Source organism: Bidens hawaiensis, unplaced genomic scaffold (assembly GCF_021521415.1).
Source record: "Bidens hawaiensis isolate Kalapana, Puna unplaced genomic scaffold, B.hawaiensis_p1.1 tig00004242_1, whole genome shotgun sequence".
Classification (NCBI taxonomy): domain Eukaryota; kingdom Viridiplantae; phylum Streptophyta; class Magnoliopsida; order Asterales; family Asteraceae; genus Bidens; species Bidens hawaiensis.
This window is the reverse complement of record NW_027491253.1, coordinates 539,948-563,797: the sequence shown is the minus strand read 5'-3', so window position 1 is coordinate 563,797 and position 23,850 is coordinate 539,948. Positions and strand designations below refer to the sequence as shown.

General features: G+C 36.5%; 3 protein-coding genes and 1 pseudogene across 3 annotated transcripts; all 4 read left to right on the top strand.

Annotated features, from left to right (window-relative positions):
• Positions 1–3,169: 3,169 nt before the first annotated feature.
• Positions 3,170–5,232, top strand: LOC143625903 (uncharacterized). Its single transcript, XM_077096120.1, has 5 exons — positions 3,170–3,231; positions 3,484–3,706; positions 3,800–4,658; positions 4,765–4,774; positions 4,993–5,232. Exons 2-5 carry the CDS (start codon positions 3,485–3,487, stop codon positions 5,222–5,224), a joined length of 1,323 nt encoding a protein of 440 aa, XP_076952235.1. The 5' UTR covers positions 3,170–3,231; position 3,484; the 3' UTR covers positions 5,225–5,232.
• A 4,638-nt stretch (positions 5,233–9,870) lies between these two features.
• LOC143625902 (two pore potassium channel a-like) lies at positions 9,871–11,602 on the top strand. The gene is made up of 2 exons (XM_077096119.1): positions 9,871–10,654; positions 11,475–11,602. Exons 1-2 carry the CDS (start codon positions 9,885–9,887, stop codon positions 11,557–11,559), a joined length of 855 nt encoding a protein of 284 aa, XP_076952234.1. The 5' UTR covers positions 9,871–9,884; the 3' UTR covers positions 11,560–11,602.
• Positions 11,603–13,752: 2,150 nt separating this feature from the next.
• LOC143625846 (epi-neemfruitin B 7-O-acetyltransferse L7AT-like) lies at positions 13,753–15,577 on the top strand (annotated as a pseudogene).
• Positions 15,578–21,184: 5,607 nt separating this feature from the next.
• Positions 21,185–23,824, top strand: LOC143625845 (pentatricopeptide repeat-containing protein At4g16470-like). Its single transcript, XM_077096078.1, has 6 exons — positions 21,185–21,246; positions 21,448–22,410; positions 22,525–22,584; positions 22,887–23,031; positions 23,195–23,316; positions 23,422–23,824. The coding sequence occupies exons 1-6, from the start codon at positions 21,185–21,187 to the stop codon at positions 23,663–23,665; spliced, it is 1,596 nt and encodes a 531-aa protein (XP_076952193.1). The 3' UTR covers positions 23,666–23,824.
• The last annotated feature ends 26 nt before the right edge of the window (positions 23,825–23,850 follow it).

Below are 23,850 nucleotides of genomic sequence, written 5' to 3'. Positions count from 1 at the left end.
GGTTGGTACTTTAGATTACACAAATGCACCCAATAGTTCAAAGAAAAGGTGTTAATGAAGGAGAATCACTAGGCATTTTAGGAATCATAATAAACATCCGGGCCAATTCGTTAAAATTGGGCAGAACCTATCATGTTACATGAAGGTCCTCTTCAAAGAGCTTTTAAGGAAAAACATGGATGTGTTTGCATGGGTGACTAGTTTGCCCCGCTAGTTTAGTGAAGCTCACAGTATATCCTTTTGATAGACGAATCTAGGAAAATAAGTGGGTGCTAGATGAGAGTACGTGCGAATTCACAAAGCATAGCCTAAGAATTACTACACCACTAAAACTTCACAAAAGGTGGAATCTGAATAAGATTTCTAACTCAAATGATATCTAGATGCCTACAAAGGCTATCATAAGATACTATGACAAACCAAGATGAAAAACAAGAAAAAAGAAAGATGATGTTTCACAAAGAGAAAAGGCATGCTTTGCTACTAGGAAGATGCAGAAATATGCATTAAGTGCATGCTAGCTAAGTGTTGGTTAATTAATCATTCAACTAAAAAATGTAGAAATATACTAAGAACATTTAGGTTATGTTCAATACTCAATCGGATTATCAAATTGAAGTGCAACTCTGGCATATATTTACTTTATTATTATTATTATTATTATTATTATTATTATTATTATTATATAAAGGGTTCTACGTAATTTTATTATATAAAAGATGGCACTGTATAATTTTATAGCTTTGGGGTATATTTATAATAATATTATTAGATATCCTTTTACTTCTTCCTAATGCTTTGTCGCCCCCAACATAAATATGTCTCCTTTTCTGTCTGCTTACATACAAAGTATAGGACACTTATATATATATATATATATATATATATATATATATATAATCATTCACGTCTACGTACGTACCTTTAATAGTTTTGGTTTACCAAGAATGACATAACTTAAGACAACTCTTTGAATTTCCACAAATTTGTGTCCCAAAAGTCTTATAAATTCATTTCTACTCACAACTTAATAATTCAAGTAATTTAAACTTCATCAGATCAAAAATAAATAAATAAATAAATAAATAAAATAAATTTAAACTGCATGCATACATCAGCAATTTTAAAAGTTATTTGTAGCATTTCTAAGTTGTAGATAATGCCCAAATGAGTCTCACATTAAAATTCACATATGTGGGTTTAGAAGAAAACTTAATAATGTTGATGTATTCTAAGTTGTATAAATCACCTTAAACAATTCCATTGCTTGGTAATGTCCCAATGTCCAAAAACAGTTGTTGAACTAAGTCAAACAACAATTTCTTTCTATTTCTCGAAGCTTTCAAGTAACAAGTTTGTCTTCTTTTCAACTTTTACACACTCAATTCTATTTATAATCAAACATTCAACATCTGCAATTTTAACCTTAATAAATTTCTCAAACACATCACTTCTTCATTTTCTTTTTCATATATAACACAATGTACACAGGTTTTTCGAGATCGATACACAATGTCACCAACTACTTGTCTTCAAGTTGTCACAAATTCGACCACGAATACCACCATAATACAATCAAGTAATTTAGAAATAAACATGAGCCAATTGCTGTAAATGTAGAAATAAAGCAAAGGGGGAACGATTGAATAATAATAGAGAACGTGCGATGGAGCAAGTAATGTTATACTACATATGATACGTCTCCTCAAAAAGAGAGTGAAAAGAGCAAGAAAACCTAAAGAAAAAATGGCACGTGGTAGAGGAAAGGAATGCAAAACGTATCAACTTCATGTATTCTTTTTGGTTCACAATCTTAACTTTAACCTTACCAGTAACATTTTAATCCCACCCAATCTTTGGCTTTCAAGACTATATAATTTAAACTTTAAAGGCTAAGATTCCTCTAAGAATGCTGAAATATTTAAAAAATTACGGTTATAATAAGGTATTGAATTGTCATAAAACAAGATTTCAATTCTATTATTTATTTATTATATTTATTTTCATATTGATGTTATCTGCCAATAGTTGAGTGTTCGACACCCAAAAGTGTGGACGTTGTGACCTGTGATATAATAATACGATAAATATGTAACGCACAGTTCAACTTTTGAAAAACAAATAAATCTAGTTGTTTAAAAGGTTAAAAAACATTCAATATGATTATTATGGAAGGTGTTCACTCAAATTATTTAATAATTAACAATCCAATTTTAAAAAATATAATAATATATACCCGAATCCCGATTGCAGGTGGTCTTCAACATCACACAAAAATAATCTGGTTTTGGGTTCTATCTTTTTAAAACTTATATCGGTTTTAGATTTGTGTTTTAATCAAATGAGTTGTATTCAGAATGACCATTTAAACTGTATAGTCAAATAGGCCGGCATGCCAACTTGTTTGATTAAACAAGTCGACTCGCTAACACTTTTAACCAATTTTCTAAAACCCACCAACTTAATTTAGACGTTTACGACTTGATTACTACTTATCCACCCATTTGATATATTTAGATAAATGAGTTTTATGACTCGTGTTCAGGTTATATGCTCAAAGTATGTTTGGGTTATGATTGTTGTTTTTCACACAATAATAATAATAATAAAAATGGGTTGTGTTAGGGTTTACTTGCTTAACCCGTTAACATGTTTGATTAAGTAGGTCGTCCCACCGACATATTTACCCATTTTTTACAAGTCATCAATTCGTTTATTATTATTACCCATCAATCAATTTGACATATTTAAATAGTTAACGTTGATGATTCCAACACGAAAAAGATAGAGGTTATTTTAAGTTAAATAATTCAACCCGTCAACCAAAGCATATGAAAAAAACATTCCAATTTTTACAAAACAAAAAAGAATAAAAATGGTTGAAAATGAGTAATTTAAAAGCTTGCAGTCAGCCACCCCTCCATTCTTTCTTTCATGGTCTCCACATTTTCTTACCCGTGAAGAGACGAGGCCAGGTAGCTAAACAGCCATCATCTTCTTCAATCCATATATAACAAAATAACATCACAGATCTTCAATTATCAATCCTTTGTCGTAATCGGTTAATAAACCATCATCAATTGTCGATATTTAACATCAATTTACACCTTTTGAGTTCGAATTTTGCAATCAAAATCTTTAATTTCTTGTTCTAGGGCTTCCGATTGATCGGTGGAAGATCCGATGCTTTTTGATTGAATCTGATAATACCCATTTCTTGTTTAGCTTCTGGTGAGATTCTTTTCTCAAAATTGGGATTTTTTATTGTATTGATTTGGGTTGATTTGGGATGTGGTGGTTATGCAGATAAGGTGTTTGATGAAAGTCCTGACTGAATATGTGTTCTGTTTTTGTTTGTGCTTTTGTTGTGTGTGAGTTTGATGAGATCTATGAGTGTGGATTCTGTGTGAATTTTGTCTAGATTAGTTGCTGAAACGTGTTGATTGGAAACAAATTATTGATTTTTAGTTTTTGATTGTGTAGGATGGAAATGGAGTATGGGAAGCTGTTCATTGGTGGGATTTCATGGGACACAAATGAAGAAAGTTTAAAGGCGTATTTCGAAACTTTTGGTGAAGTTGTTGAAGCCATAATCATGAAGGATCGGACGACGGGTCGTGCTCGTGGGTTTGGTTTTGTTGTGTTTTCTGACCCTGCTGTTGCTGAAAGAGTTGTGAAAGAAAAACATATAATTGATGGTAGAGCGGTAAGTTCTTATTCAATATTAAACTCTCATTACTCATTACACTTGTTTTATATAGTTTGATTACGATTTATTTTTCTTTAACTTGCTCTGTAGGTTGAGGCAAAGAAGGCGGTTCCAAGAGATGATCACCAGGTTATTAACCGGAGTTCACCGGGGCCCATTCGCACGAAAAAGATCTTTGTTGGCGGTTTGGCATCTTCAGTAACTGAAACGGATTTTAAAAACTATTTTAATCAATATGGAATAATAACCGACGTTGTTGTGATGTATGATCATAACACAAATAGGCCTAGAGGTTTTGGATTTATAACTTATGAGTCTGAAGAATCAGTTGATAAAGCATTGATGCAAACATTCCATGAACTTAATGGTAAAATGGTTGAAGTCAAACGTGCAGTTCCAAAAGAGGGTTCTTCTGGTTCGGTTAAAAGTCCGATGAGTGGAATTAGCTATGGGTTAAGTAGAGGTGGTAGTTTGTTTGACTATGGTTTAAGTCCGGGGTATAATAGTCCAAGATTTAGTCCGGGCTTTGTTGGTAGGTCTGGTTATGATATGGGATTGAATTTTGATTTGGGTTTGGGTGTTAAATATGGTGGGAATGGTAGTTATAGGTCTGATATTGGACATGCACATGTGATTAATCAAACGTATGGTGTAGGTTTAAATAGGTTTGCTGACCCGTTTGGGTACGGGTTGGGAGGGGGCCGTGGTGGTGGTGGTGGTGGTGGAAATGGTTCTGTTTTGAAGCCAACTAATTATGACATTTGGGCGTGTGGGAGCCACAATTTGAGCAACATTTGGGGTGGTTCTAGTGGTGGCCAAGGTGGCGGCGTTGGTGGTGGTAATGCTAGTTATATTGGTGGTAATCTCAACTATGGAAATGAAGAGAGTAATGTTGGTTATAAGGGGAGTAATAGTTTTAGTAGCAGCGGCGGTTTTAGTAGTGGTGGTGGTAGTGGTAATGGTAGCTTCTTTGGAAGTAATCTCAGCTATGAAACTGAAAATAGTAATGCTGGGTATAGGGGGAGTAATGGTTTTAGCGGCGGCAGCGGTTTTAGTAGTGGTGGTGTTGGTGGTGGTAATGGTAGCTTCGTTGGAGATAATCTCAACTATGAAAGTGAAAATAGTAAAGCTGGGTATGTGGGGAGTAATGGTTTTAGTGGTGGTGGCGGTGACAGTGATGGTGGAAGTGGTGGTTTTAGTGGTGGCAGCAATGGTGGTGGTCTTAGTGGTGCTGGTGGGGACTTTAGTGGCGGTGGCAATGGTGGTGGTTTAAGTGGCGGCAGTGGTGGTAGTGGCATCAGTAATGGTGGTGGTGGCGATGGTGGCGATTTGTTTTATGCAGACCTTGCTTGGCGGGCATTATCTCCGGAGCTTGAGTTACCTGATATATTTGGATTTGATCTTGGAACCGGAGCTTCTGATGGTATACCGAAAAACTCAGTTGGTTATGTTGGTTATAACATCACAAACAGACCAAACAGAGGTATATATCTCAATTTTCAAGCAATATCATAGTTTGTACGATAAACATGTTAAATAAACCGAACGCGTGTGCTTGTCAAATGTTATGTGTTTCAGGAATTGCTGCATAGGAAGATTGGCACTTATGAAGGTGAAGTAAGATTGAAGGATTCTTGTGAATTTATTTAATACACGTGGAAAAAAGGTACATCGTGTACATTTGGTTAGATGGGATTGGAGCGCGTGTTATATAAAAAACGTTACATATTTGGTTTTAAAAATAGGGGTTTTGAAATTGTGGGTTCACATGAGATGTGAGTCTTGGATTGCAGATAATGGTGGTGTCATTAGTTATGGTGATGTTAAAATATATGGAAAAGAAGAAAAGAGTTGAATTGATATTTGTTGGATTTTTGAACTTTTGTAAGTTATAGTTTTTGTGAGGTATGTGGTCTCTGATTCCATAATAATGTTGGGGTTTGGTTGTTTGAAATGTTTGGTGGGAAATACTCTTATTGGATGCTAAATGTGTGATATTCATGGACCATCTTTGTTATTTTTTGTAACTTTTAGCACAATTTAACCATCAAAATTGAACTCTCAGACGACCAAAACCCACCAGCTTTAATTACTCACCCAACTTGACTGGTTTAAATTTCTAAGGGCGCATTCGTTTCACGGAATGGAATGAAATTGGAATTTGCATAGATTTGAAATTGGGAGGAATTGGATTTGGAATTTTAACATTCCAATAGGAATTGGAATTGGAAGGTATTAAAATCTCATTCCATTATTGATGTGCTCGTTTGGCAAATGAATTAGAATCGTTTTTAACCAGGATAACGGCGGAAATATTTTAGTTTTTTAGAATTTTTGTTTTTTATTTATATTTTGAGTTATGGATTTTTTATTTTTTTTTTTTGAATTTTTTTAGATAAAAAACCACTAAAAAAAATATTCAATAATAATAATAATAATAAATTCATATCTCAAAATATAAATCAAAAACAAAAAAAACTAAAATGTTTTATTCGTTGTCCTCGTTAAAAAAAAATCTCGAGAAAAGATTCCAATAAATTTCCTTGAAATCCTCGACATTTTGGAAGGATTTAGAATCCCTTTGTTTAAAGAAATTTGAAGGAATTGAATTCCAATTCCAATTCTTTGACAACCGAACACGCCATTTTGGATTCCCACGAATTAAGATTCCAATTCCGACGAAACGAACACGCCATGTCATGGGATTTTAATTTCAATTCCTTTGAATTCCCACGAATTCTATGAAACGAACACGTCCTAAGTGCTACAATAATGTAAGGAGTTGTCAATAATGTAAGAAGTTGTCAAAAACATAAAAAGAAAACATGAATAGTTGACCACTTAACCCTTATTAATATAAAGCCTTTCAATTATTTTTGTTGGTCCATTTCTTTAAATAGGCACTTGCCGACCTTTTATACCATTTTCAAAATTGAAGGGTTCATTCATATTTATTGAATATCCGCAAATTCCTTTTGTTCTATCATAAAGAATTGATGGCTTTTGTTATTCTTATACATTCATTTCTACTAAATTTCTTTCATATCAATATCCATATCCGTACCCACTAGGCAAAATAGATAATGGATGATAAATAACATCAAAATGAAATTGTAATAGATGATGCTCCTTTCTCATAGCGAGCTCATTTTAATGAAGTTCTACTATGTAAGAATAGTATGACCACTTCAAATTCGCAAAGTAAAAGTAGACTTATAGTTTCATGGATTATAATTATCCACCTAATAGTGGATCGATTCAGATTGATATATATCACGTCCGGTGATGACCTAACTCATTTTGAAGATTAGGGATCATAGCTAGCGGCCATCATCAGATACTACCTAAAATGAGTAGTCGGTACAATTGACCTAGTATATAGTAAGAACAAGTTCTAACTTGTCCTATTTAACACGTTGGCATATTGGGAATCGCAAAGCGCCACCTACAATGTCACAAGACAATCAAATAGTTAGCTTGGGTGATAGCTCGTTGTATCCCTAAGATCGCAAGTAATCATAAGTGTCCTAAAAAAAGACTAGACATTCACAACTCTTCATGTAAAGTACATGATGGAAATTCTTGGACAAATAATGTTTATTTTATTATTATTTGTTACTAATAAATTAACTAATAATGTGTCCAAAGAAGATGAATACAATATCGATACTTTAAATTGTGTGTTTGAGAATTGAATATTGGTGAGATGGGCAAAATAAGTTTGTCCCATATTACTAGAATGATAAACTTGTGAGTTGCTTATAAATAGGAGAACTCACAAGATTATATTCTTTTATGACAAGACACATTTAGTGGTATTAGCAACAGTGCAGAGCACTTGATGTGCCCGGGCTGCCTCAGTGTTTTTGCCTTATGCCATGTGTGATGCATGCATGTGTTGCATGCCAAGTGTTGTCAAGGATTGCCTGCGCGCTAGTGTCAAGGACTATGTGCATGCAAGACAAGTGTCATGGAGTTGTATACGAGCCAAACCGCTCAAACTACTCTAGACGCACTTGGCACTTGCTAAAAACCCGAATCAAGTCAAGCTTAAATTTGACCTCAAGTAGGCCCATCGACATAAACAAGCCTCTATTTATATACTGTTTATTTAATATATTAACTATATATTTAATAGTTACCACACTAATACTAAATATTAATGTAAAATTATGATTAAAATTACTAAATGATATATCTTATATTATATATAAAAGTTTTATAATTATAAAGAATATATAAACAAATTAACAGTAATTGAGTCAGACTCAAGCTTAGAAATTACTCATAAACCAAAATTACGTTTTTGAAATAGAAATTAAACTGAGCCGAGGTCGAACTCAAGCATTGAACATAGTAGAAATAGAAACATGGGCATGTGTACAAATAGCAAATAAACATATTTTTGGGAAAGTTTTGCAAAATACAAAAGTTTGCAGACCAAAACTATAAATCAAAATCCAATAAAGATCAGCTTATGATCACCACACACTGCCATATATCTTCTATCTTCCCTGCAAAAAAAACATTTCAAACTCAAACAACCAACACGAAGACATTAACTCTGAGATCTCAATTCTAAACCCCAACTCACTTCAATCTCATCACCAAAAACCCATCATTCCCCAAATCACAACTCACCAAAACCAAAATCACCAACATTTCAAGCAAACCCATCTTGTTTGACTCAGAAAAAGTCAAGCTCACACCCAAAATCACCAAATCATACCCAACTGAGACCATATTTGGGCATAAAGACACAAACCCATTTTGGGTATCTAAAAAAGTTGATAACTTGATAGGTTCTGATGCAAGTTCAAGGTATTTGATAGTGGGAGCTGTGAGTCTTGGGTTTATGATGCTGGTTATGGGCTTTGATGACCACCAAAAGGCATTGGCTTTTGGGCCAGAAGGTCCATTGATGGAGGATTTTTGGGATAATATGAGAAGATATGGGCTTTATGCTTTGACTGTGAGTAGTGGTGTGTTGTATGCAGTTTTTCAGCCTCTTTATGAGTTGTTGAAGAATCCCATTTCAGCAATTCTTGTTTTGACCATTCTTGGAGGTGGATTTTATATTGTGTCTCAGGTGGTGTCTGCTATGGTTGGTATTACTGACTTTAGTTATGAACTTAATTATTAGCCACAGTTTGCAATGAGCCCATTATTCTTGATGATGGTGATGATGATTGTAATCATAGATTGGGTTAATTGTATTACTGTTTCCTGTTTAATGTTTGATAGCAAAATACATAGTTTTTTTTTATGTTGCTCTTTTTTATTTATTTATTTATTTATTTGCACATTGCGAGATGGCAGATAAGATTCACATTCATAGATAGAGGTTCTGTTAGATACATTTGAAAAAATGTAGTCCAAAATTTTTGGGTGTTACCGGTAGGGATATAAAACAAGCCCCCGCCGGCTTGGAGTTTGCTTGAAAACAGCTAGTTTGTAAGTGAGCCGAGCAGAGCCCGAGCCAGGGTTGGCTCGACTAGTGGCTCGCTCGATATAAAAATATTGAGAAAAAAACACATAATATTTTGAATCTGTCTCTTCATCTTTAAAAAGAAGGTATATGATGTTATAAATTCTATAGTTTATAAATTTGTGTTATATGTCAAAAAATATATTTTGTCTTTTATATATCAATTTTGTAAAAGAATAAAAAATTAACGAGCTGACTTGACAAGCCATGAGCTGGCTCAAGCTTTTTGCGAGCCGAGCTCGTGTCATTTACATCCTCAAACACCGATAACTTATGGATTTTGATAAGCAATTTCCCATGAGTTTGTGAATATCAATGTTGTAAAACTCCCGAGTAGGCGGCCGAGTACTCCCCGATTACTCCCCGCCTAGATGGAGTACTCCCCGCCTCGGCCGAGTATTCCTTAGGTATTTTCCGAGTAATCCCCGACTACTCCCGACTACTCGCAACTCCCTAGTCGACCGCCTACGACCGCATAACGACTTTTACAACCTTGGTGAATATAGTTAATTATATGTACACTAACATGTAATAAACAATTGACCATGTATATGTTCCATATTTTGTCCTCAAATCATATGTTCCAACCTTTGTCACATAGCAAAACACCCCATTGCTACAATAATATCCTTTCCCTTCAAACACTTTAAACAACACATACAATTGTTACACGATCTTGATCAAACAATGGCCGATTATGATCTGAAGAACACGCTACTCAAAAGAGTAAAAACATACGAAAACCGACCTGTTACAACAAACCAAATTAGTTTACAACAAATGTCACTTATCCTTATTGCATACCTAACCACGGGCACAGTCTGTTTTTCACTAATCCAAGATCAAATTAGTGGCAAGAAAACCAACAAGATTCTCGACTCGGTCTATTTCTGCGTGATCACAATGACGGCTGCAGGGTACGGCGACGTGGGGCCCAAAACCCGATTAGCAAAGTCTTTATCTTGTGTTTTCGTATTCACAGGCTTGGCTCTTGGTGGCTTTGTTCTTAGCAAAGCAGCAGATTACATTGTTGAAAGGCAAGAAATCTTGTTTGTAAAAGTCATAAACGGGCCGAACGAAATAATAAAAGAAGCAGAAACAAATAAAGCAAAGTATAAGTTTTTAACTAATCTTATACTTGTTATATTTCTAATGGTTCTTGGAACATTGGTTTTGTCACTTGTTGAGAAGTTAAGTTACTTTGAAGCATTTTATTGTGTTTGTGCAACGATCACGACTCTCGGGTATGGGGATAAGAGCTTCTTGACCCGAGTAGGCCGTTTGTTTGCGGTTTTTTGGATATTGATTACTACAGTGTGTTTAGCACAATTGTTTGTGTATTTGGTTGAATTATGGAGTGAAAAGAGACGACGGGTGCTTGCAGATTGGGTTCTTAACCGGAAAATGACGGTTCAAGATCTTGAAAAAGCCGATCTTGATGATGACAAAATTGTAAGGTAAGTTAAAACCAGGGGTGGTAATTTCTGACACAACTTGAAATGTGATACAGGAGTAATCAGGTTTTGGGTTATCGGAAGTAGCCTATTTATGAAACGGGTTGTGCTTAGGTTGGCCTGTTTAATTAAGCGTGCCATGTTTGGGATGGCCCGTTTAACTACCTAGTCATGTTCGAGTTGATCTATTTAATTAAACTGTCTTGTTCGGGTTGGCCTGTTTAACTAAACGGTTCATATTTGGGTTGACCCGTTTAGTTAAACGGGTTGTGCTCTGGTTGATATGTGTAACCCATTTAGTTTAATCAAACAGATCGACCCGCTAATGTGTTTAATCAAATATATTGACCTGCCAGCCTGTTGATGACCCGTTTAAGTGTTTAACCCATTTATTACAAGTTTACAACCCACCAACCCAATTAACAAGTTAACAACTTGATTACAACTCACCAACCCGTTTGACACGTTTAGATAAATGAGTTAAACCAATCATGTTGGGGTTGCATGATTTTAAGTGTCTGAGTTAAGGTTGATGTTTTGACACGAATAAATAAATGGGCTGTGTTCAGGTTGAAAAGTTCAAGCCGCCAACCCTTTTGACACATTTAGATAAATGGGTTGAATTGGTCATGTTCGGGTTACATGATTTTAAATGTGTCCAGGTTATGGTTGATGTTTTTGACACAAATAAATATACGGGTCGTGTCAAGGTTGAATATTTCAACCGGCTAACCCAAACCTGTCAAGCCGCCCGAGTTGTCAGCTCTAGATGCTGATCAGCACATTTCTGCATAAAGATGATCAACTGTTTTTGTTAATGCAGTGCTGCAGAATATATTGTGTATAAGCTGAGAGAGATGGGGAAGGTGAGCAATGAAGATATCGCATCTGTACTCAAAAGGATTTAAGAATCTTGATGTTGATCATTCGGGAACATTGACTGTGAACGATTTGAAGATCATCGAGTCGTTTGAACCACAATGTTGACAAAATAGTGTGGTTTTTACGTATTTAAATTAAAGGCTCATTTTATTAACATCTTTCAATGCTATTTACACCTTCATGTTGGGGATAGCAAAAAACACCGAGCGCAATGGAATACCTGAAACATTCGGGACATGTATCGTACCGGGTATGGGATTACCTGATTACCCAAACATGCGTACCTGAATACATTTTACCGTGTAACAAGTATAGGATGCATTAAGTCGTACAGGATGGTTTAGGTCTCTATTTGTTACATTTTAACTTAAACAAATATAAATACGAGTCATTTAATGTATTTAGGTAGCGTTTGGTATGCAATGATGAATCATTGTGAGTGAATGAGAAAATGGGCGTTTGGTGATTAGTTGAATGGAATCAACGATTACACAAATAATCTCATTCCCTCTAAAGTCTAAACATATAAAAACCATTCATTCACACCATCTTACCTTCTTTTTTTTTTTCCATTCTTCACCCTACTTTCTCGACACCACTTGGCCACCACCGCCACCGCTGTCGCCATTACCATTTTTATATTTTGATAAATTTTCTATATTTTTATGTAAGGGTATTTTTGTCTTTTGTATTTCATTCTTTCGTTTGTTTGTGCCTAACAAACAACATAAGGTAACGATTCATTTCATTCTCCATAAGTTAACCAAACATGACAATGGAACGGAAATGATCCATCTCATTCTCTCGTCATTTCATTTCTTCTTCATTCCATTAACATATACCAAACAGACCCTTAAGAGGTGATGGACTCAAATCCTCACAAGTAAAAATTTAGAGAGACTTTAAATGAAAAAAGTTACGGCTAAGAAAATATATTTGTAGTTTCTTCAATTATATTTTGAGGTCTAGGCCACCTTATCCTCACCATCTCCGTTTTGTATTAGCATATCTACTATTAGTCGGGCAAATGTCAGTCTCGTCATTAATGCTAGCGACCCCACTAGTTAGGTGTCTAATCAATTTCCATCCTTGCCTTTAGAGCTTGGTGTGTCAAGTTTCGACCTTGTGAACTTTGGTCTCCTCATTGTGTCAACTATAAAAACATTTATATCTCATTCTTTACCTCTATCCGTATAATTTAACAAAGAAAGCAGCGTTCTTCAAAATTTATTTAATTTTTGAAAGCATCTCACATTCTTATCTGTCTCTATCTTTGCCATACTCACATAAGCTTATTTTATTATTTTTTTCTCCCTTTTCATAAACTCACAATAATTTATAAAGATTAGACTTTTGTGCCTCTATCAATAGAGAAAAAAATTAACTTCTCTAAACTATATCCCTATTAAGTTATGGGATGTGAGGTAAATTACATACTTTTGTTACAATTTTCCATATATTTAGAGTTAAAATATTTTTACAGAGTAGGATGCGAATGCTCTAATGAAAGAGAATATTGTCGGAAATAAAAGTAATAAATATTATCGACAAATGTGACCCACGTGCTAAGTCAAACTGCTTGATAGAAAAATGGTCATTCAGTTTTGACTTGGTTTGGAAACAAGTTGGTCGACTCGGTTTGATTTCTAAATGGGCTAGGCGCGAGCATACACTTTCTTTTTTTAGGTCCGCTCATGAATGATGGCTCCGATGCCAATTAAATAAAAAATTTGTTGATAATTCAAATTTATTCTAGAAGTTGTGTGCGCATGTCACATTCTCATTCTTATTTATTATTTTCACCATACTCATTCTCTATTTTCATTTCCCTCTCATTCATCTCATGACATCAAAAATTCAAAGTTTTATTCATTTTCTTTTTAAATAAGAGCGTGAAAAAAGTATTTGTTAAAAAATAGGTTCTCTTTAATTATTTTACTTATATAAAGATAAAGAAACAGTTACATGTCCTATTTCACACCTTGATCAATTTACCACCATATCAATGTGGGAATGACAGGAAAAACTTCGTATTTTACCATTTTAGTTAAGAAAATGAACGCACTAAATTTCCTCTAATTAGTGTGTAGAGACAACAGTCATAATTAATATATAGGCCATCACACCTTTGGTGATACGAGTCAGATAGAAGCAGCTAGCTTTGCATCCTATAAATTGAAGTGTGTGCTGTGTGAAGCTAATCGATCATCACCCACACAATGAAGTGGTTATTATTCTCAGCCCATAAGGCAACCCGGCGTTTCCTTATTTCTCATCAATATTATGATCTTCATGGAGGTTCTTGTTCATCCTTATTTTCTGGTCGATCCTCATCCAGGTAATTTATAATTACATATCAACTTTGTAACTCATGGATGTGTTGCGATTTATTACGATTATTTCAGGTTACTGAACGTTAACAAACTTAAAAACGGTGTTAAGGAGGTTGATCTGGAAATAATTTCAAGAGAAACTATCAAACCAACTACGCCCACTCCATGTCATCTAAGAACCTTCAGCCTCTCTATTTTAGACCAGTATATGTATGATGTCTACACCCCTTTTATCTTATTTATTCCTAATACGGATAACGCTAGTGTTACCGATGTAGTAACCAAAAGATCAAAACATCTCAAAGAGACTTTATCTAAGATTCTTACTCGATTCTACCCTTTTGCTGGAAAAGTTAAGTATAATTGTCACATTGAATGCAACGATGAAGGAATAGATTACGTAGAAGCTAGAGTCAACCAGAAGCTCCAAGATTTTATCTGTTATCCGGATGATGAAAAGGTTAGAGAGTTATTGCCTCAAAGTCCATGCACCGGAGAATCTTCAATGGGAAATTACGTCATTGGTATACAAGTAAGTTTTAATCCTATCAGTTTATTAATATAGCGACACACACACACAATTAACTTATTAACATTAAGGCAGTGAGTGGGAAAAAGTGAGACAATTACCTAACCGTTTTATGTGTCATATACAAAGAACCGCGAACAATGGTATTTTGCGGTTCTCATAGTTCTCAATATATTTTTGGTTTTCAAACGAATGACTCTCTCAGTGTGTGCATACATACAAACATATGAATACACATATATACACTTACTTAATATTCGAGACCTCTCTGTCAGGTTAACATTTTCCTTTGTGGTGGGATTGGGATTTCCACAAGCGTATCGCACAAGATCTTTGATGGACACACATATTACACGTTTATGAAAGCATGGGCCGCATCTGCTAGAGGCTCACCAGATACAATTTCACCAACTTTTGTGACCTCTAAGATCTTTCCTAACAATCCATGTTTAAAACACTCGTTTCCTTCCAAGTTACTGACCACCAAAATGCTTAAAACAAAAAGATTTGTATTTGATTCAACGGCTTTAGCTTTGCTCAAGGCCCAAGCGGTTGCCAACTCCGGCTCAAGTCATCCACCAACCCGCATGGAAGCCGTAACTGCAGTAATTTGGAAAGCTGTTGCGAAAGCAACATCCAAACTAAGACCATTTGGTCCAGAGTCACCTCATGTTTTGTTCTCAGCCGTCAACTTTCGTAAAAGAGCATCGCCTCCTTTGCCAGACGACTCAGTTGGAAACCTTTGTGATGTTGCTAGTGCGATATGTGTTCCTAAAAGGCCGTTGGACTTGCCTACCTTTATGAGCGATTTGAGAGAATCAATAGCAAAAATAGACTCGGATCGAATCGAGTCCATTAAAGGGGAAACGGGGCATGAGAACATTAATGAGGTGTTGAATAGATCAAATCAGCTAATGGATATGTCAGGGGAAGGAGGCTACATTGTAGCTTCAAGCTTGTTGAATACTGGAATTTATAACTTGGATTTTGGATGGGGGAAGCCGATATGGTTTTATGCTATGAACTCGGGAGTCAATAGCTTATTGACTTTCAATGAAAGGTGGTGGTGTTGAAGCCGTAGTCTCATTGAGCCCCGAAAAGATGGAGATACTAGAGCATGATGCGGAGCTTCTGTCCTACGCTACTATCAATCCTAGTCCTCTTCGTTTTCTTAACCGTTGAATTACATAGATTCAAGTTTTTAATAAGAATTGCTCCAATTTCTAATAATTTAACAGTTTACTTGTTGATCATGGTTTGTAATGAATGAACAACTTGTACATCTTTTGTAATGAATGATTAACTCGTTAAGTATATAAAAAGATTATTTACATTTAGGCAATGTATATGGGTTATTTACAATTAGGCAGTGTATATGATGTTATTGATCGACTCGTTTGATAAATTAAGTGGCATGATATATAGTTGAATGATGTTTTCACCATTTATGCTTGTGCAAGTTTAAAATATTTATGTTGCTAAAGGTTAATGATTAGTTTTACTCCATTGCTTGTGATTTTGATGATTAGAAGCTAGCAAGAGAAGCACATGATCAAACAAATGAGTTTATAGTTGAAAATGAGGATAAAGTGCTCGAGATGAAACACAAACACACATCTTGAGGATTTGCTATGTTAGTTAGCTTAATGCTTGACTTGAATTTTCATTTACTAACTTTTAATTTAGTTGATGGTAATGGTGTGGTTGGTTGAAAAGGTTTAGGAGCCCGAGCAAGGAAACAGGTTTAGGGATAGTAACATTTGATGGTGTGGCTGGTAATGGTTTGGCACTTTGGCTAGTTGCTGATTTATAAAGATGATCCTATTTAATAAAGTTTGTGGGTTTGGGCAGGGGCGGACCTAGCCCTTTAGCAGGGTAGCCTCCGCTACCCCTCAACTTTTCGTCGATAGTGTAAAAAATTATTTTTTTGGGCAAGTTTTCGTATTTCGTTACCCCTGAAAAATTATGACGTTACCCCTATTTGTTTAAAGCTCAACCAATTTAAAAATTCAATCAAAGAAAAGCCCAACCAAAGTTTAAAGCCCGAACCATTTAAAACTCATTAACCATTTTCAAAAATAATACTCGTTGTTTAGAAATTGGAAATTAGACAGACATTAAACAGCGTTGCACCAGACACCGCACTCGACACCATTTTGAGGTTGAAGTTTTTAATATGGTTTTGGATATGCAAATTTAAGGACATGAAAATAGTTTGTTAGAAAAATATGTATGGTTTAAATCCCTTCAATTCATTTTCTAAGTTTGATATATCTAAGATAGTGTCATTTTATGAGATGCGTCCGAATGATTTTAGTAATGAAGAAAGATGGTGTATTTCGAGTGATGATCTTACAACCTTTTATCACACTTTAAAGGAAGATTATAAATTTGCAAAAATGGGTGTAATGTGTGACCTTGCTCGTGTAATGGTTGAAACGGGAAAGCACACCACGTTTTCTTTAGTTTATCGAATATTAAAGCTAGCGTTGGTTTTACCGGTTGGTTGCAACTGTTGAAAGATGTTTTTCTAAAATGAAACTTATCAAGACAGATTTGTGCAACCGAATGGGTGATGAGTATTTGACTAATGCTTTAATTTATGCGGTTGAAAGAGAAACGTTTGATAAAGTAAAAGAAGAGGATGTAAGGTCTCGATTTCAAGCTTTCAAAAACCTAATAAGAGAAATTTGCACCCTATGTGTTTAAATGTATTTATTATCGTGTTTCTATACATCAAGGGCGACTATGAGGCAGGGTAGGGTGGTCGACTGATCCAGGCCCGACACCCGATAGACCTGAATTTTTTTTAATTATATATATATATATATATATTGAAAAAATATGTATTTTAATCTTTAAACCCTATTATTCACTAATTTAAGGGCCAATTTTTTTTCTCCTTTGGCCTAAAAAATTTTCACGATTCTCAGACACGGTCCTGGTTTACATTGTGTGAAATACGATAAAAAAAATTTTTTTGAATGTTACCCTTGAAATTGATGTCTAGATTCGCCAATGAGTTTGGATATGGATAATCTCCATTTGAATGTGGAGGGAAAGAAAAAATTGTAAGACCATGGACGCAAATATACATGGATATTATAGAATTTTTAGAAATCTATCAGCGAAATAAATTAGTAAATGACGGTGATAGAGGGTAAGATGCAAATGTATCGAAAATGTAATGACAAGGCCTTGAAGTTCAAATTTCAAACATAATGTTGCAATATGATTCCGTTCACTTACCAGAGAGACACAAATTATACTTTATGATAGTAATAATAAGACTAAGGGGTGTGGGGGGCTTTAGTGGGGGCTCCAACCAATAATATTATGACGTGTGGCAGAGAGAGAAACTGGATAAGGGGGTTGTTGGAGCCCCCGTTGAAGCCCTGGCCCCTAGTGTGGAGGGGCTCCAGCGAAAATTTTTTTTTTATTTTTTTATAAATATATTCAAACAACGTATTATTAAAAAAACTCATAAATTATTAAAAAACACACATTAATAAAAAAACACATTAATATCTAAAATTCAAATTACAAAAAAAAACATACTAAAAATTAAACAAACAATAATACTTAATAATAGCACTAATCTAATACAAGATCATCGGGTCGCCTCGCCCACAAATGTTCAACCAACTCATGTCGAAAATTCCCGTGTATCTCACGGCTCTTGATATTTGCTATGTTATGAAGTCTTTGTTGATCACTGATTGTGGACAGTTGTGGCGGAATGTCACCTTGGTAGTTTTGGCAGATAGCTTTGCCCTCGTCTTCTAACGTCATGTTGTGTAGGATCAGACACGTGTAGACGACGTCCATTATCCTCTCCTGAGTCCAATAACGTATCGGGTTCGCCAGCACATAATATTGTTTTTTCAGAACTCCAAAAGCTCTTTCAATATCCTTTCTAGCAGACTCTTGCTTCTTCGTAAAATACTTCCGTTTATCGGCGATTGGATCTGTAAAAGCTTGAACTAACAAAGCCCATTCGTTGTAAATACCATCGACCAGATAGTACCCGTACTTGAAGAGTTCTCCATTTACAACAAAAGATTGAGGTGGTTCAACCCCGTCGATAAGGTCGTTGATCAAATGTGACTGATCGATAACATTAAGGTCGTTATTTGATCCAGCAACACCAAAAAAAGCATGCCAAAACCAAAGATCCTGTGACACCGCCGCCTCAAGTATAAGGGTCGGCCCTTCATGATCACCACGGTGGAACTGACCTCGCCAGGCCGTTGGACACATAGCCCATCCAACATGCGTACAATCCATGCTACCTAGCATCCCAGGAAAACCATGTTTTTCTGCGTGCACCTCATATATGCGTTGGATGTCATACATTGTAGGTTTACGCAGATATCTCCGAGAGTAAATCGATATGACTCCTACGTATATAAAATAATCTATAAACATATAATATATATTAAAAAATGTAATAAATATTTAATAAAAACTAAAATTACTGTTTTTTACCTTGGCAGAAAAAATGAAGGGATTCACGTGCAACCCTTTTCGACATCTGTAAATACTCATCCAAAGCGTCCGACGAGATGTCGTACGCTAATTGACGGATAGCAGCCGTGCATTTTTGAAGAGAGGTAAAACCGGGGAGACCCCTAGCATCCTCCCTTTGTTGAAAAAAGGGATACCGTGCCTCTAAATCACTTGCTATACGCATGAACAATTGTCTGCTCATTCGGAAACGAGTTCGAAAATCCGACTCCTCGTATACCGGTTGAGGGCTAAAATAATGCCTAATCAAAGTATCGTTAGCACCCGATCGATCACGATCACGAGGTGGTGCTCTAACTCTCGGGACTCGAGGTTGATGGGCTTGATTTTGCAAGAGATTCACCACGGTTGCAGTCAAAACTCCCCCTACATGAAGAAGCAAATCATCCTCTTCGGAGGAGTTGGAATCAGACGAGTACCACGACATTTTTTTTGTGTTAGTTTTGAGAGGATTTTAGGAGGAAATGTGTATAATTGTGAAATGAAGTATATTTTATAAAGGTATATATTTATAGTTTAAGAAAATATTTTTTTTTATTATTTAAGAGCCCAACGGCTCTTTTTCTAAACCCAATGCAAGTTTCTCTCTCTCTTCAGCCGCTAACCAGCTCACGCCTCTCTTTTTTTTCCGTTAGCGCCCCCGCTAGCGCCCTGGTGGTGTGGTGTTAGCGCCTGGGGGCGCGAGCGGAGGGGCTCTAGCGCCCCCGTTGAAGCCCCACACCCCTCAGCCTAAGGGGTTGCATTATTATATTATCATTACACCAAAGAGTTCGGTTCTCGTACGGCACAACAACTGTTGGGTCGCAGCCTACTATATAATTTCTCGAGAGGTTATGACACAACAAAGTGGCTAATAAAAATTAAAAAAAAAAGGTCTGCGTCTCTTTGACAAAACCCTAAACCCTCTTTTACAATTTACAGTAGTACTATACACCAGACTTTGGGTCTACCGCTAGTTGTAACCTAACTTAACGAAATGATGAAATCAGTCATCAGGAACACTGAAGAAACACTAATCGACCCCGGGCAGATTACGGATAAGATGGGGGTTAAATAGATGTTTCCCATGAGGGGTTAGATCCGGCAAAGATGGTTCTTCTGATAACCTGCAAAACAGACACCGTGAGCTCGTCACTGAGAAGGGGGGGTACCTCCTTGTGACCACCCTCCGGCGTGAGAATCAGACTAGATTGCTCTTGAATATAAGTGTATATTAAGAGAATGACTAGAGCATATATCAGGTAATATATCAAGATATAAGATATGAGATAAGATACAAGATAAGGTGATGTACCATTCCAAGGTGTTGGAGTATTTATAGCCGAAGGTAGGTTTCCAAGAAGGTACAGCCGGCTGAATAGTGTTCCTGTTCTGCCAACTGTGGGCTACGCACATGCCATGCTGGTAGTTGGTGGGTAGGCAGCGGCTGATAGTGACCAGGCCGGCTGTGCACTATTCCTGTTCCACCAACTGCAGGCTATGCACGTCCTCCGACAGGTTGGTGAGTAGGCAGCGGCTAATAGTGACATACAGTACAAGAGCGTGCTGCTCGTCATACTGTTGTCAGTGAGCTGTCGTATCTTTGGTCAGATCTTTTGTCCATACCTCGTCAGCTACAGTACAAAAGATCCTCCCGTATCGTACGGACTGGCTCATTTGGGCGGGAGTATTCCCGGCATTGCTCATTTCTTCTTCAGGTGACATTACTGAATTATTATGAGAGTTAAGTGCCTTGTGCGTATAGCCTTGCTGCGCGGGTAGCCTTCCCTGATGGCTTGTATCCGCAGCTGCGGGAACAGGCGGGGTACTTCACCATTGGGAGGCTTTTCCTGCGGGACCAGCTTGCGTACTGCGCGTAAGGACGTCACGTCTCTGAGCATGGTGGGTCCTGCGAATCCAGTTGGTCTCTGCGCAGACGTCCCTTAAGTCTTGCGGGTTCAACCGCGCAGACGTCCGTTAAGGAGTCTTGCAGGTTCAACTGCGCAGACGTCCCTTTTCAAGGTGAGTCTTGCGGGTCCAACTGGGCTCTGCTGGTACCTACCTCTTCAAACACCTTCAATCTTCTTATTCCCTAATCCTGTTTTCACTCCCTACAAGTCGTCCTTATCTTCCGTTCCCAATTTCCTATCTGTTAGAAGCCCTAATTTTCTCCCTACATCTTCCTTTTCCTATTCTTCTTCTTCTTCTTCTTCTTCTTCAACCACAGATGCAAACGGCCGTTGTAACCAGACTCACGGTGAAATTCACGTTATTGTGGGCCCCATGTTCGCTGGAAAAACAACCACTCTGCTTCGACGGATCATATCTGAAACCTCCAATGGCAGGTTTGTAAAATTAGTTCATTTCTTTTATCTTCAATGTTAAATTGCTGTTAGTAATTAAGGTTTAGGAATTATAAAAATGATATTTTGAGATAACATATGATTGAAATTATGTCTATTTAATAATTACATATAATGAAAGTTTACATCTTGCCATGTTTCAATAGCTGAATCCAATCATCACTGGTAATAAGATGCTCCCAGATTTCAGGCTAGGGATTCTAACGACATCGTCAGCACGGACCAAACGTTGAAGAGTCTTTGTTTTTCAGGAAGACTGACAGAAGCGATTCGGTTATTGTGTCATACCCAACACCCGCTTGATTCACAGACTTACTGTCTTCTTTTACAAGATTGCATATTCAAAAAAAGTTATCATCTTGGCAAAAGAATCCATTCACAAATGATCATTACTGTTTTTGTCCCCAACGCGTATTTGAACATTAATTTGTTAATATTATATGCAAAATCAGGCGATCTAGTTACCGCTCATACTATGTTTAACAAATTAGTTGTGCGAGACATGATTTCATGGAACACGATGATCGCAGGGTATGTTCAAAAGGGTATGGAGGAAATGGGATTAAATTGTTATGACGAGATGAGACGAAGCGGTTTAACACCGGACCAGTTCACTTTTGCCTCGGTTTTCCGAGCGTGTGCCAGCCTGGCGGTTTTGGAAAAGGGTAAGCAGGCACATGCTGTTTTGATAAAGAATCATATAAGCGGTAATGTGGTTGTAAATAGTGCTTTAATTGATATGTATTTCAAGTGTAGCTGTTTGTATGACAGGCGTATAGTGTTTAACAAGTCGTATGATAAAAACGTGATTACGTGGACTTCTTTGATTTCGGGATACGGTCAACACGGGAAAGTCAAAGAGGTGTTGGAGTGTTTTGATATGATGATAGATGAGGGATTTAGACCAAATAGTGTTACGTTTCTTGCGGTTCTTTCTGCGTGTAGTCATGGCGGTTTGATTAACGAGGGTCGAGATTATTTCCGTTTAATGAAAGAAGAATACGGGTTTAAACCTAGTGAAAAACATTATGCGGCAATGGTGGATATTTTGGGACGCGCGGGAAAGTTAAACGAAGCGTATGAGTTCGTAAAACACGCTCCGTGTAAACGACACCCGGTGATATGGGGCGCACTTCTTCAGGCGTGTAAGATGTATGGAAATTTGGATATTATGAGGATTGCTGCTCAAAATTACTTTGAATTGGAAACCGACAATGTTGGTAAATATGTAGTTTTATCTAACGCGTTTGCGACGTTTGATCAGTGGAGTAATGTTGCTGAAATTAGAACCGGGTTGAAGGAATTGGGGATGAAAAAGGAGCCCGGTTTTAGCATGATCGAGGTGCAAAAAAGGGTTCATTTTTTCTACATGGGACATAATATGCATGAAGAAACCGAACAGATATATGAAATGATCAAGGATATGAACTGTGTTATGAAAAATGCTGGGTATTTTGGGGATTTTACTGTTGCTTGCAACTAAGTATTATGCCACATATGGTTACAATGATTTTGTTACTTTGTTTCAAAGCAATTTGGATGGTATATATGTTGTTTTATAAAAGAATGTTTTATGTTGTGGGTGTTGATACATTTATGATTTGATGTCTGTTTTCATACAGAAATGTAGCTATTATAAAGCCCAGCAAGGATACAAGATACGGGCTGGATTCCATTGTGACACATGATGGTGAGAAATTACCGTGTTGGCCTTTGGCAGCTTTATCGTTATTCAAAGAACGAATTGGTCTTGAAGCTTATCATCAGGTGTTGTTTTTATAAAATGTAGATAAAAAGAGAATGTACAAATGGGTCAAAAGCTGCCCAAAGTTATATAAATGTATGCAGCGTATAAGACATTACCGTATAGTACAGTTTTATATTCATATTTAACATGATAGCCATTTAAAAATTTTCTTATGGCTAATAGCTGGAGGTGATTGGAATCGATGAGGCTCAGTTTTTTGATGACCTCTATGATTTCTGCATCAAAGCTGCTGACCATGATGGCAAAACTGTAATTGTTGCTGGTTTGGATGGCGATTATATGAGGTAACACCTAAAAGTCTCCTGCATGTCTTGTTCAGTTTATATGACTCATACAGTATATTATGATGTGATGATTTGATATAAATATATAATGTATATTGTTTGCAGAAGGAGCTTTGGAGTGCTTGATATAATACCTATTGCAGAGTCTGTAACTAAGTTAAGGGCGAGATGTGAGTTATGTGGAAAGCCCGCTTCTTTTACGTTAAGGAAGACAGATGAAACCGAGAGGGAACTGGTTGCAGGTGCTGATGTGTACATGCCGGTTTGTAGACATCACTATGCAAGTGGTCAAGTGGTCAAAGAGGCTGCAAGAACTGTTCTTCAAACACACACGGTTCAGTGTGGCTAGCTGTAGTGAGTCTTTACATTCTGTTTTTAAGCATTAATATTACGGGTTGGGCTGAACATCAGAACCGAGTATGACCAACCCTTTGTAGGATGCCTTACTTTGTTTTGTAAGTAAGTGGGTTATATTTATAGTATGATTTTAGTTCAAAGTTTTGGGTGTATGATTCTTTGGTTTCTTGACGGACA